This window comes from Centruroides vittatus, unplaced genomic scaffold (genome assembly GCF_030686945.1).
Source record: "Centruroides vittatus isolate TY-2023 unplaced genomic scaffold, ASM3068694v2 contig_846, whole genome shotgun sequence".
Lineage (NCBI taxonomy): Eukaryota > Metazoa > Arthropoda > Arachnida > Scorpiones > Buthidae > Centruroides > Centruroides vittatus.
The window spans coordinates 183,066-197,525 of record NW_027122551.1 but is presented as its reverse complement, the minus strand read 5'-3'; the positions used below and the strand labels follow the sequence as shown (position 1 = coordinate 197,525).

General features: G+C 32.3%; 2 protein-coding genes across 5 annotated transcripts in view; one reads left to right on the top strand and one right to left on the bottom strand.

Annotated features, from left to right (window-relative positions):
* Syx8 (syntaxin 8) overlaps positions 1 to 14,460 on the top strand; it is a 274,529-nt gene that overhangs the window by 135,910 nt on the left and 124,159 nt on the right. The gene's annotated exons all lie outside the window — the stretch shown is intronic.
* Positions 1 to 14,460, bottom strand: part of LOC136982468 (BAI1-associated protein 3-like) — a 141,504-nt gene that overhangs the window by 4,622 nt on the left and 122,422 nt on the right. For 2 of the 4 annotated variants that reach the window (XM_067278954.1, XM_067278956.1), the window contains 16 exons: positions 13,166 to 13,269; positions 12,966 to 13,089; positions 12,767 to 12,891; positions 11,897 to 11,987; positions 11,774 to 11,824; positions 11,610 to 11,707; positions 11,205 to 11,256; positions 11,098 to 11,133; positions 10,850 to 11,019; positions 10,647 to 10,770; positions 9,569 to 9,640; positions 9,410 to 9,484; positions 8,141 to 8,239; positions 7,841 to 8,056; positions 3,991 to 4,059; positions 3,783 to 3,929 (listed from right to left, as the gene is read on the bottom strand). In XM_067278954.1, coding sequence (XP_067135055.1) covers positions 3,783 to 3,929; positions 3,991 to 4,059; positions 7,841 to 8,056; positions 8,141 to 8,239; positions 9,410 to 9,484; positions 9,569 to 9,640; positions 10,647 to 10,770; positions 10,850 to 11,019; positions 11,098 to 11,133; positions 11,205 to 11,256; positions 11,610 to 11,707; positions 11,774 to 11,824; positions 11,897 to 11,987; positions 12,767 to 12,891; positions 12,966 to 13,089; positions 13,166 to 13,269 — 1,653 coding nt within the window. The remainder of the gene's footprint in view (positions 1 to 3,782; positions 3,930 to 3,990; positions 4,060 to 7,840; positions 8,057 to 8,140; positions 8,240 to 9,409; positions 9,485 to 9,568; positions 9,641 to 10,646; positions 10,771 to 10,849; positions 11,020 to 11,097; positions 11,134 to 11,204; positions 11,257 to 11,609; positions 11,708 to 11,773; positions 11,825 to 11,896; positions 11,988 to 12,766; positions 12,892 to 12,965; positions 13,090 to 13,165; positions 13,270 to 14,460) is intronic. The other 2 variants (XM_067278955.1, XM_067278957.1) reach the window with 2 other exon arrangements.

The following is a 14,460-nucleotide window of genomic DNA, read 5'->3' as shown; positions in this document are numbered from 1 at the left end:
ACAATATTTAAACCCTTACTATACAATATTGAAATTTTATCAGGTCGGAAACAAATATGGCGCACAATCAAACACTTGTAATCAATTAAGTGTTTGTAAAAGCTGCTTGACACCAGAAATAAATTTTTTAAAGCAGTTTCCCTACTTCAAATTGTTTCCTTGAAATCAAATGATGGAAGACAACCATGCAAAAGTTAATCCTGTGAAAGAAAATGCACAGTAGACAGATGTATTAGGTTGAGTCATAAATAAGTTCCGTTTTCTAAACTGAAATTTATTTGCCAATAAAATGTACAAAAATAGACTTTAATCTAACACATATTCACCATCATTATTAATGACTTCTTGCCATTTTTCGGGCAACTTGTCAATTCCCCTTGCATAAAATTCTGGTGGTTTTGAATAAAAAAAACTCCTGGATGAACTCCTGGACTTGGTCATCATTTTGGAAGCATTGCCCTTGTAAAGCATTCTGCAGTGCCCGAAAAAGATGGAAATCTGTTGGTGCCAGGTCCGGTGAATATGGTGGATGAGGCAAAACAGACCAGCCAAACTCCAAAATTTTTTCTTGTGTAATCTTCGCTGTGTGTGGCCTTGCATTGTCATGCAATATGGTGATTTTTTTTCTGTTAACAAGTGCAGGACGCTTTTCATAAAGTTTTAGCCGAAGTTGCTCTAACTGTTGTATGTATACATTTGCAGTAACAGTTCCATTGCGTGGCAACAACTCAAAATGGATAATTCCTCGATAATCCCACCACCATACACATAACAAAATTTTCCTTCCATGCACACTGGGTTTAGGGTCTGGTTGTGGCTGATAATTTTTGTCAACCCATTGTCTTTTTCGAATAACATTTTCGAATGTGATCCACTTTTCATCTCCCGTAACAATTTTAGCCAAAAAAGATTCCTTTTTTGCCAAGAAAGCAAGGTAGCAGCTATCGACCTTCTGTCTGCTTTATTCCGTTCACTGAGGTTATGTGGAACCCAAACTCCCAGCTTGCTTACTTTCCCTAGTTTTTGGAGGTGACGATTGATGGTTGATTGGGATGTGTGCAGTTTCTCTGCTAACTCCTCGTCGTTGAGCAGAATCCACGGCAAATCTGGACCTTTAAAACGTCGTCGTCAAAGTCTGAGGAGGGGCCTGGTCTTTCTTCATCTTTTAAGGAGAAATCACCAGAACGAAATTTTGTAAACCACTTTCGAACTGCTCTGTCTGAAATTACACCACTGCCGTAGACATTGCAAATCTTTTTTGTTGTTTCTGTAGCGTTATTGCCGAGTTTAAACTCCCACAACATGATATGGCGTACATGCACTTTCAAATGTTCCATTTTAAATGAATTCAAAAATAATTTTTTATTACATTATTGACACTTCAGTGTTAAAGTTTACATTTATAGACTATTTGCTAATAGCCACTAATAAAACTCAGTTGAAGCAACACAACATCTGGCAAGTATTTGACAGTCATTTACACTTACTCGCTAACGGAACTTATTTATGACTCAACCTAATAGCTATCGTAATACAGATGTAAGAAAATTTCAAACGTTATGACAGTATGCCATGTCATAACAAGTAAGGTTTAATCTCTGCAATAGTGGTCTTTTACATACTGTACTACCGATAAACAAAGATAAACTTATATAACAGCAGCATTTTCCTCTAAAATATTTTATTGGGATATGAGAATAGATATTTACATGCATTCATTCTCTAGTAAATTCTTTAGAAAGTTCCAATTTCTGATATTCGCTGCATTTGCATGGTAAATGCCGCATTAACGACTTTCGGAACAATTATGTATTAAATTTCTCATAGTGAGTGAAACCTGTTTTGAGCAAGTCAATAGGGAATATAAATTTATTCCTCCAATTTTTACCAGTCAATTTCTACTCTAGAACTAAATTTGATCCGAAAAGTCTATTATTATATAAAACTTTTTGATTTCAAATAAACTATGAAGTAAAGGTCAGGTGGCGTGTCTTTTGATGTTTCGTCTAATATGTGGCGTCAACGGATCTAATCAAAGACGAGTGAGTAAGACTTGGACCAGTGTTATAAATATTTCATTAAGAAGGCAGAAAGAAACAGAAACAAAAGAAGCAAACACCATCGGAGACTACGATTCTGGAGCGAATCTCTAGGGGAAAAATAAACAAGATAATTCGTGACTGGATATATCTTTACGAGGAAGAGCAAAGCTTCTGGGACAATAACTAAACACAGCTGTTCTATCAGAAGCTTCTCGAAACAACTCTTCAAGATAAAGGTGGTCACATATCCAAAGATGATATTTATTAATATGCATGTAAATTGTTTATAGACTGCAAAGCATATATCGTAGAAATGCGTTTACAAGTACTGTACAGTACATAGTACTGGAAACATTTTAAAGTCAGATAACGTCTCCTGAATCATAATTTTGCATATCAGGTAGCTGTTTGTTCATATTTAAATTACGAATAAGTCGCACGAGAGACTTTACTATCTAATTACAATAGAAATTCGATTTGACGTATTTTTTCACCGGTCTTTTCAAACCTTCAAAAACCACAACGTTAATAACGTTGAATCCCAAAGATATGAAAATCAAAAGACGCTAAATGCGTATTTTGGTTTTGCATATCTTTGGGATTCAACACATCGAAAACTATCTTTATACGAATTTTCATATCACGTAAGTTTCTTTTATCGGAAAAGGAATGTAATGTATTTTATATTCGGATGGTCAGGAGAATCATAAAAGTTCAACGAATTATGAGATCGTTTCCGTTACTCTGTTATACAGTAGTATTATAGGACTATAGTTTTGGAGCCTTGGAAAGCATTGCTGGATTCAGAGATCGGCACAGCATGCAGAATAAAGCAATATCATGTCAATTTTTCAAGTCCAATGTAGGTTCTGCGGTTCAGATGGAAGATTCCTGAGCATCTACAAACTCTGACATTATGACATTATGGCAAGAATTGGAAACAAAAGAAAGTACTCAATGCATAATTAGCTGTGATGGTGTTTCTGCAGTGATAAAACAAATAAAACCATAAACAGGAAACAAACAAGTATTATTGTTCCTTTCAAAAGGCAGCTTTAACAATCTTTGTGTAAATTCTGTAAAACATGTCTAGTAGTGTCGATAGTTGTTTTTATTGTATGAAATAAAAACGTTCATGGAAGCGTTTATAGTGGTAACGGATAAGTTGTTTTTTTGCACTTTAGCCATGCATATACAAACGTAATTGTGTTTTGGCATGTTTTTCGAGGACATTTGGATTCTGAATTTAACGTATTTTTCCACCGATTTCTTTAAAAACGGTAAATCGAGTTTCTACTGCCTCCCGGGAGAACTTTCTATGGGAAACTGGCTCCTAGTTGGTTATTAGACACGAGATCAACCCGCGTTGATCAGGCTCGAATCTGAGTCCAATCATTACTTTACCCACTTGGTCACTGGTGGGCGTTATTCTAAATTTAGCAAGGACATATACTCTATTCTGATTGTGCTTGTTTAAAATTATAATAACGCGAAACATAGTTAAAAGCGGAAAATGTTCAGAAGTCAGGGGAATGAAAAGTATTATTTAAAAAGAATTTGGCCATTATTTGATTAATAGTTAAAAATTATTATAATGTTTAAAACTAACAATAGTCAATATTTTGCACTTTTTACTTCGAAAATATTGTTTAAATAAAATATAAAAAATTAAGAGTTTAGTTTTAATTACTATGTGAAGAAATTAAAATTAGTTGAATACAGTTATTCTCACCAACGTACACCAGTGTTACTTCTGGCAGTATGAGTCAGTTCGTGCAGTACTACGGTCCACAGAGTTTCCAAAATCCTATCGAAGTTGGCGGTTAAAGTATTGTTATATAACGTTCGTAGTTTTTCGTCCAAAAATTCCAAAAGAGGGCTAATTGCCTGTAAGTGTAGTTGTTATAATTCGAATGATATATTTGATATTTACGAATATAAAACTTACACTGTCTGCGTCGAGTTTCTCGGGAGCCCAAGCCAGATGGAAGACAAATTTTTTAATTTCGGGAAGCATCTGCAATGTCAATGTCACGTAAATTTACTTAAAGAAAATCGATAAAATGCTAGCTAATTTGTACTCAAAATTTTATATACATATATACATAAAAAAATTATATATATGTGTATATATAAAGGAATCCTAGGATATCCTATATATATAATATATATAGTGATATATATATATATATATATAGTGTCTGTGGATGGCTGAGCTGAGCGTTAAGAGGCGCATGTAGAACTCAGTTTAAGAAAACACGAAGAACTTCTTATAACATATAAGGATGTACACTTTAATATAATACAGAGGACGTTACAACACAAAGAACACTAACAAATCGTCTTGAGGCGGACACGTCGTAGCTTCTTCCTTTCCTACTCTTACCGTCGTCGTCTTTTCGCCTCGGGGGAGAAGAATGCGCTTAAGCTTCGTCTTCGTCTTTTCCCGCGTGCGCCAGAATGGGTGCGCACGACATTCGGCTTGACCATGTCGCTAGCGCGGGGGACGGGCACCACATATATATATAGGATTGATGAGCTAAATCAATCCAATGTGTCTCAAAAAGTAACCCAAAAACGATCTGCTAAGGATTCTTCTCCGGAGAACTAACTTTACGTAACTAACGTTGACCAGTTTCGCAAAGAATATTCTGAACACTCACTCCACATATTATACACATAAAATGAACTGCCATTTGTTAGCTGTTCACCTCTTAGTACTCACTGAGAGGAGAGGTCTATTACCCACAGTCCAAAACCTACTTACAATTAAATAAAAAGCTACAGATGCTGTGATGCAGCAACATAACTCCAATTTACGTGATTTTGTCAATCTGTGATGTAAAATTTGTCCTTACGGAAAACATCCTTAAGAAATCAATTAGCCAACTTCCTATGCTGTGGCTCGACTTAGTATTAACTGAAGTACACTGCAAAATGCCAATACGCTGTGTTATGACTTCTTGAGATTTTGAAAACTCGAAACACCCAGTACTCGCCACTCGGTTTGTGAGTTCTTTCATTTAAACTGGTAAAAATTTTTGTAAGCAGAGAAAACTAAAATATCCTGCGGTTTTTTTAAAATGAGGCTACGAATCGATTAATCAGACTCAAATTACAGCTTTCCCGAGCTGTAATTTGAATCATTATCATCTTGTTGGAAAGTTCAATCTTCAAGTTTAAAACGTGACGAATCTATCAACCTCTTGTCCACCATCATGTCTTAATATTTTATACAATCAATTGTTATTGAATTAAAGATAATTGGCATAGCTCCTTGAGTAGCATAAGCGATCCAATCCACAAAGCATCCTCCAATAAAATTCTACAAACAAGCCATCTAATTACTAATGTCATGTCTACAATGTTTAAAACCATCAGATTAGTTGACGTTAAAAACTTTCTTCGTCAGAAAACATGTTATAATCTTATTTAATGGAAAACCTGATGGATTTCGTTGCAGTGTTCAAATGCATCTTTCGACATGCTTTACTTAAAATTATAGAGACTTAATTTTCACATATGTTAAGTTTTAACTCAAAGCCAAAGCAGTTCCTACAGTTCAGCTTGTACAGTTTAATTGTAGTTCGTTTACAACTGTTTATGACTTATTTTCGTGTATTACAAGGCTTAATACACGGCTAGAACTTTAATAAATTTAATCTCCCAGTTCTCATTATCGTTCCATAGCTCATTCCCCAAAAAGTATTTAGGCTACTACAGTTTGAAAACGACTAAATTTCTTCGTAGTTTCTGCTCCAATTAATGTAGAGGTTTTAAGAGGTCAAAATTTATTCTTTCTAAATAACTATAAATGACTTTCTTTTGACATTCTTTAAACAATAGGTTTTAAGCATAACAACTAAGAGCAGCGTAAATAATTGGAAGATGCGTAAAATTTTCATAAAAAAAAGATACAGAAAATTGCATTAAATTCATTAAATTGCCTTTATAGTAGTATAACTGTAGTAAAAAGTGTAATGTAGTAATCAGTTTAATGTTTTCAGATGATTGTATCATAGATTGTTCCACAAATTCGGGCAAAAATCTTTATTATTAATATACCAGTCCATTTGTAGACTTCCTTTCTCAACAGATGGCGGTACTTCTTAACGCATTGTAAACATTTTTATTTATTTATGATTGTTTTTATTATGTTATTGTTGTTATTATTATTATTATCATCATCAATAATAATATTTTTATATTACACCCTCGATTTACACGGAAGATAGGTTCCTGAGAAAAACGTGTAAATCGAATTTGTATCTTTTTGAATGTAAAACCGTGTAAATCGAAAAGTATGCAAAAAACGCATAATTTCGTTGTTTATTAATTATGAATTTTTTTTTTTAAAGGTACATAAATCAAACAAAAATATTGAAAGGGAAAAAAATATATTCTTTTATTAATTAAATACAAAGTACAAAGGAACAAAAAATAAAATCTGAAAGATTCATATAAATGTAATGTAATTGTGTAATATAATGTAAAAAATGTAATTAAAAATAATGTAATCGTTTGTTACTTATGAATATGAAAAATTAAAATTTTCTGGTTTAAAACTATGTGCAATGAATGCAACTTCGTGCGTATGGGGAGTACCCTATATCGGTTTATCGGTTACTATTTGACGGATTGAAATAAAACTGTCACCGAGTATCCTAAATATCAACTATAACATATAATTAAGATGGATTGGAATATAGATGTAGATTAGAGTTAAAAATTGTTCCTTTTGATCATATCCAGTTTATTTTCTACATTTATTTTTTAAACCGTGTAAAAGCGAAAACGTGTAAAAAAAAAGTACCGTGTAAAACGAGGGATAGGTGTATTTATTAATTTTATTATCATAATATCTTTAGTCGGTTGTTGATCAAGACGACTACTTCGTATCATTCGGCTTCGCCAGTTTTTATTTAGAATTTGCTTTATCTCATTTAAGAGACCAAAAGAATATCAAGATTCGAGATCTTCATTACTCAGAAAATACGGCAAGGAAATATTTTTCAAGGCTATAGAATTTTGGTACGGTTCCGTATGTGTCCAGTTGTTCCTAAAGTGGGCGCTACTGCCTCCTGTGGGCAGTGAATAATCTAAGGAGGCAAAAAGAAGCAAGTGAGCGGTAGAGGACGTTGAAGGCAGGGACCTGACCGAACGGTAACCATAGGCGAAGGTTGGGATCACCGATAATATTTCCCTTTCCTGTGTTAAAATGGGTAAGAAGAAACATGGCGTTTAATGGTTTTCATATTTGGAAGGCAATGTACTGTACAGTAAGTGTGAGGTTCATAGAAAAGTTTTCTTAAGAATATTTTCAAGCATTTCTCACGCAAGGGAAAATGGGTTTGGGGGCGTTGGGGTAGGTTGGGGAGAGTTTGATAAAAGTTTATGGAACCAAGGGTTTAGTGGCTCAAAACAGTTGACAATCACGGTCCGCCGTGTTGTCCCGGTAGGGTTAGTCTGACAAGGGAGTAGCTTCGATGGGAACGTAACATATTAACTAGGGGAAAGGGTTAAGATAATTTCATTTCATTCTTTTCCCCATGTTACGGTAACATTAACAAGGGAGTTCCGATCAACCTGACTGAGAAAAAAGTCGGACCATAACTACATAGTTGTCATGTAGTACCCAGTCATGCTTGACGAGAAATTATGTAGTTATTACATTTTTGTTACTCAGTTCTTATAGGTTATATAATAGAATAAAAATATAATAAACGTATAATAACGTACAGTATTCGTGTGCGCGCGTGTTAAATGTTCTTTGGAGAAATTTAGAAAAAAGTTCATACCTTTTTAATTACACCAAAAATGATTGTCTGAATTTTAGTAATTACTTCATCTTCGGCATTTCGTAATATTTCCCAAATTATATCGTGACATTTACCGGCTGCAGACTGCCCTTGATTTTGCTCGATGGCATGCAATATTGCATCTAATCCCAGTTCTTCAGGCAAGGGTTGCATTGCTTGAAGTACATGTTCTATATTATTTACAGTTATACAAAGCTGTAACAAATTATTATTATTATTATTATTATTAAACATTTGAATTGAAAAGTCAGATAGCATTATGAAATTTTAGTACGTCACCTCTTCGGATACTTCATATTTTCCTTCTTCCGTTAATTTTACGTCACTTAATTTATTGTGGCTGAGATTTGCATAGTATACTGCACCGTCACAGACTATCTAGAAAATCAGAACACAATAAGCAATTTTCAAAAAAGATATTAATTTGTATTACATCGGTTTAGGTGACAATAGACAAAAATACAGCACACTACATAACTCTAAACTATTATTTTTAACCTGTAAGTACTGATTTCGTTATGGTATGAGTACTGAAGTGTACTGTACATGGCGCCTCTAGGCTTACTTTATTTTATACTTAGTTTTGTAGGTACTGTACAGTACATTACATAATATTGAGACTACGTGGTAAACTAAGAAAAAGACTAATCTACATTTGCTTAAATTAAAAAAAAAATTGTGGTATTACGGTTGCGAAACTTATTATCATTCCTTCCAAATCAAGTCACTTATGAAATATACGTTGACACTGTCAATTTGAACGCTATGTGCTACCTGTTGAGTCATGGCTATATTCAAATATGTTTTGTATTGGTTTCAATTTGGAGAAACCCTTTTCCGTGCTGGTCGTAGAAGAGGGTGACCAGAAATAAATTTATTTATAAACATTAATTTCTTTGACAACTCGAGAGAATTTTTATTTATGTCAAAATGACACAAATAGAAAAGTTAAACAGTAAGTATTTCGTGAACTAAATCTGTTCTTGATTTGACACCGTTTTTTTTTTTATCTCTTACTGAAACTTTTAAATCTATGCAGTGCACAAAACATTACGATTACTGTTTTGTCACTAAATCAAATCGATCCTGCAATTAATTTATTTTATATAAAATAAAATAATAGGAAATCATTTAAAATGTTTTTCACCATTTGAATAAAATAATAGGAAATCAATTAAAATGTTTTTCACCATTTGAATTGTCTTATTTAGTATGCAAGTATTGTTTTCGTCCTCGAGATCTGTCCTGGTTTGAATCGATAAAACTATAATTAATTCTAAATAAGAATGCAGTTTACCAATGTTTTGTCATACGTCAACTGGAAAAATAGAAGAATATTTAACATTAATTTCAAATTAAGTGAATAATATATATATTTAGCGTCCTTGAGACTGTGCCCACTCGGTCCTATCCTAGAGTCAGCCATAGTTAAAATAAACATGACATGCAAAAATAATCGAACATTACAGTTATGTTTGCACATTGCGTAATTATTGCAGTGTTTGTAGTAAGTGTAGTAAGATCGTAATCGAAGGAAAAAAAACTTACTTCAATAATCTTAAGGGCGAATTGATAAGAACCAGCTAAATCAGGCCAAGCTAATTGTCTCCAAAACTCTTTTATCTATTTAAAAAATAAATAAATAAATACATGTTTTCAAAATACATATGTGGAAAACTAATGCCATACAATTCCGTGTGTACTTACTTGCGCAAAACACGTCGTAACATCAATTGCCGATGTACTACATTTAACATAAGAATCCATGAATGTTACCTTAAAAAATAAAGCGTAGTATTAATAATAGTTATTAGTTAATTGAATTAGTTTAATTTTCTGCACTATTATGCTCAAACAATAAACAATATTAACAAATTCTTGATATTTTCAATGATCTTCAACTTCTCTGTTCAAGATGAAGAATACGTAAGAAAAAGTGACATAATCTGTACTTAATATTTTTATGATGACAAAATGGCATTCTATGTAGAAAAATGGTTTAAAAGAAATCTTTCATAGAATATTATATTTTACTGTTATTTACATTTATTAATGGGCTGTATATTTTCAACTACCTCTATCTTTGCTTACCATAAAAAATGAGGGGAAACCACGCTGGCAATCTTTACTTTTGCAAGACTTGTGGCAATAAATTATATTAAGCTATAAATTTTAAAATGCTACGCTGTTATCAGTAGAGAAAAATCTAGCAGATTTACGTGTCAGAGTGAAGAAAGAAACGCCCAATCATTAGAAATGCTGCATAAAAATGCGTGCGCATAATAACTCTTGCTCTTCAAAATAGAGATTTTTTCCATAAAGGAGGACGTTTGGCAACTTCATCTTTTTCACAACCATTAATTTATTCAAATTTAATACGGTTTTTAAAATAAAGATATTAACAAATTTTACAAAATTCGTAATTATTGAAATTTACTTTTTTAAAATACAGTAATATTTTTTAAGATAAAAATTTTACTGTTAAAAATACGACTTTTATAAATTACAAGTTCTACTAGAAACAAAGTATTTGCTGTCAGTTTTCCTCCCAAACGGTGCTTGATTTTTACACTAAAAGCAGAATGCTATTTGCTAATTAATTAATAATCATGCGATTGGTTTATGGAGATTTTGACATGCTTTATAAATATTTTAATTTCACAAAAAAGATTTTTTTTAATACTTACCTTCTAACAAGTGAAGCATTAAAATATACGAAACAAATTAAAGTCGATTTTAAACAAGCTACGAAACTAAAAATAATGTAAATTAGAAATATATTCACTTTATCCAACTCTACAGCTTTCTTAATTCTCTGTCTGGATTTTATTTTGGCAATTTGAAACCATTGACGAACAGAATTGGAAAACCATAGATAAAAATTTGTAATGGATAAATGCTTTCTTTCTCTGTTAAAAGAATATAAATTTATATTATAAATTGTTTGGAAGATAAATTTTTTAAGTATAAAAGAATTCTAACTCTTACTCTAAAGGAAGATTTTCTCTGAATCGTGAAAATTCCTGAAGGGCCATGTACAGTTCGAACATTGATGTTCCCATTGTAAGCACGTTAGAAGTCGATCTGCTTAACGAATTTGTTTCAGACACCTGATTACACACTTGTTCCACCTGATTACCGAAATTTTTCTCTGCCATCTAGAAACAATTTTTCGCGTCATATTACTATTTTTTAATAAGTTAAATTTATAGCCTATTTTATATTAAAACACGAACCTCATTCTGTAGCCTAATTGCTACATCATCTGAGAGCTTGTATTTATTATAACAATAAAAATCATTTTAAAATACGAAAATAATAATTCGAAAGATACGGAACTTACCAGTTTTTCGATCTGCTTGTATGTCACCATTGCATAATTTACACCAACAATGCTAGTAAAAAAAAAAACAAACAAAATTCATAAATAATTGCATTTGTAAGTCGCGAATTCCTAACGAGTCAATTTTTATGACTCTAGCATGCTGTTAGAGACAAGCATCGCCACTTTTAAACACTGTATCGACTTCAGTGCAACCGGATAAAACTATAAAGGTTGGTTTACACTATACGTATATGTATAGTACTGTACACAGTTTTCCAGTATAGCGTTAACATAGCAATAACTGTTTTCAGAAAGCAGAACCATTCAGCTGATGCATTTTAATGATGTTTTACATCATTGCTAAAGTCTTTGTAGTTTAATTAGAGCTAGTAATAATCTAAACGTTAAACTATCTTTTCTTACCTTTCAAACAATTGATTGTAGTAAAGCAATCCTTCTTGAAGGTCTTTATTCAAAATGTGTACTAAATCTAACAGATTTTGAAGAGAAACATCTTTTTTCTGAAACACAAAATACATTTTCTGTTATACAAATTCAATGTAAATAGTTTTAAACTTAAAACTCACCTCGTATGTCGTTTGCTCGTACCATGTATGGAAAGATTCTCCAGTTCCTTTCTAGCAAAATATATTTTATGCTTGTTTTACGACAAACTCGTAAGAAAAGGTGAATAGAGGAGTAATAAATACCTTTAATGAATTTATAACTTCCACGTGAAGTTCGTGTCTAAAGGGACAACACCATTTAAATGCTTGCAAATTGTGAATCAATGACAGGCATCTGGAATGATTGGTAGAGAAATCTTCAGAAAACTTCTGAATAATTTGTGAATGTTTTACAAAGTGTTCGAAATATTGTAAAATGGTATTCGATTTGATAAGGTTTTACATCTAGATCTCCGATTGAAGCGTTTTTTTTTTTCTGTTTAAAATTGAAATGGACGGTAAAATTTTCGAAGCTAGAAAGATTCTTCTGCCTAAAATTTTTGAAAATCGACAAGTTCTTTTCAAAAATGATGAATTTAACTACAGAATTTCTGTTTCTCCAATCTTTAAATTGGATATACGTTTTATAATTTCATCATCTTATCTTCAGAGCAAATTACGAGATTTATTTTTCACATATAGGCCTATACAAAAAATAATTTTTTAAAAGATTTTTATGAATATTTCTAGAGACTAACAAAAATGTCGTTTTCGAAAAAATTTATTTTATTATAAAAAAGCCATATATAAAATGTATACGTCATTCCAAAATGGATTTTGCATTAGGGAATCGATCAGCTTTCTTACTGCACCATACTTTACGTAAATCTTAAAACAGTTATAAAATCTGCATTAATGATGTCAACATACAAACAAAAAGTATATTTTCATTTCAGGTGTATTTGTTTAGTCCGAACAGTGCACTCCTTTATGTCAAATTAATGACATTACTACGCTTTCTCATGAGAAAACTATGAGAATGACGACAATCTGACGTAAATGTGTACATTGTAAGCATAAATTATATACCTAATTTTCAGGATTTTATGCATTATGCTAATAAAACTGTCTTACTTGAGCAAATGAACTAATTTATTCTGCGCTTGTTCATTAGCTGATGGAAAGAGCTCTCGATGTTTCTGCAGCACTTCCAGACAGTAATCCAAAAACATATTGAAAGAATCTGCAACCGCTGCCTCCTAATATATAGTTTAATCCGTTATTTGTTTGTTTATTTTTTAATGGAATGCTTCCAGCGGAAATCATTACCGACCTCGTCTCTGGATAAAGGATTTTCGATATCTCCCCAAGACTTGTTAAAATCTTCCAAAAGTTGATAAAGTAGACCGTAATCGAGCGATACCTCCATGTGTTTTCGACTATACGTGACCCAACGGCTGCAATTATTATATTTTAATTTATATATAACTATTAATGACTTATAAAAAACAATAGAAGAAAACTCTCTCTTACCACATCGCCTGTTGTAATTCAGTAAGGTCTCCTTGAATAGCATGTTGATGCAGAATAGTCAGTGCTGCTTGTGATAAATCTCCCGCCCACTCGGAACTCGGTCCCTAAAATAAAGGAATTTAATGAATATTAACACGAATTCTGTGAAATATTTAATAATATCTACCATGTAGATATTAAATCTAACTATCTAGCTTTCAATCAAAGATTTCATTGTGCCGAGGAATTCTGAGAGCTAGATGCACTAAACAAAGTACTCAAACCATAAATGCTAAACGTTTGTAGTTTAATTCTCACTAGGTTGCTTATGTTTCACTTTTTGCCGCATTCTTCCCTGTGGACACTAAAAACTCCTACTGGTCTCTGGTACGAAATCATTCTGGTTTCGCCCAGGACAAGGAGGCTACAAGGTGATGAGGAACCAGATTTGACGTATAAAGTATGACTTTATACATTTCTATACGCTAAGTGTATACAAAGACCTGTTATTTTTAAAAGGCAATTGCCTTTTAATAATAACAGGTCTTTAATTTCGGTTCGACTTAGTACTTGACAATTCTATCAATGGTACGTAACCACCCTAATATTGATGTTATTCATAATTGATAAATTTTCTTTCTGAATAAAAATTCGAAATATCCGCGTAACAAAAGTTACATTAATAGAAAGCATTACATAATCTAACAAATTGATATATTAATGACCGAAATTGAAATCGGGAAAGACGAGTAAAATGAAGCATGAAATTTGTACAAAGCCCCAGAAGAAACGGAGTGAGACCAAATAAATGTTGCCATATATGAAAATATTAATATTATCCTTAAATATATTGTTTGTTGCAGGAAATGCCAGAGAAGTCGTAGGGAAAATATATAACATACAAAATTAGGAAAGATGTCTATTTCGAATATTTCAGATAATACATCGGAAATTCCCTCCTTCTGGATGATCTTCCAGCTTCATTGTAATCAAGCATACTGTTTGAACCATTGTGTGGTTGAAAAACTTCATATACTGGAGATAATTTCGCTTTCTGTTGTATTACAGGTATATTACATAGTGTTAAAATTTGCCATGACTGCTGAAATGTCAAATCTGTTTACTTTTACTTTAAACTAACGTCCTAACTTTTGCATCATATCTACTTCTTATGGAACTTTGCTCGTAGAAATGTATCACTTTCTATTTGTTGATATGAGTATTAAATGAAATAAGTTTTATCCAGATTTGCGTTTCTCCCTTTTGGATGCTTCCTTTGTAAGATGAAAGAATTCGGGAAGAATAATGCCGTCAAA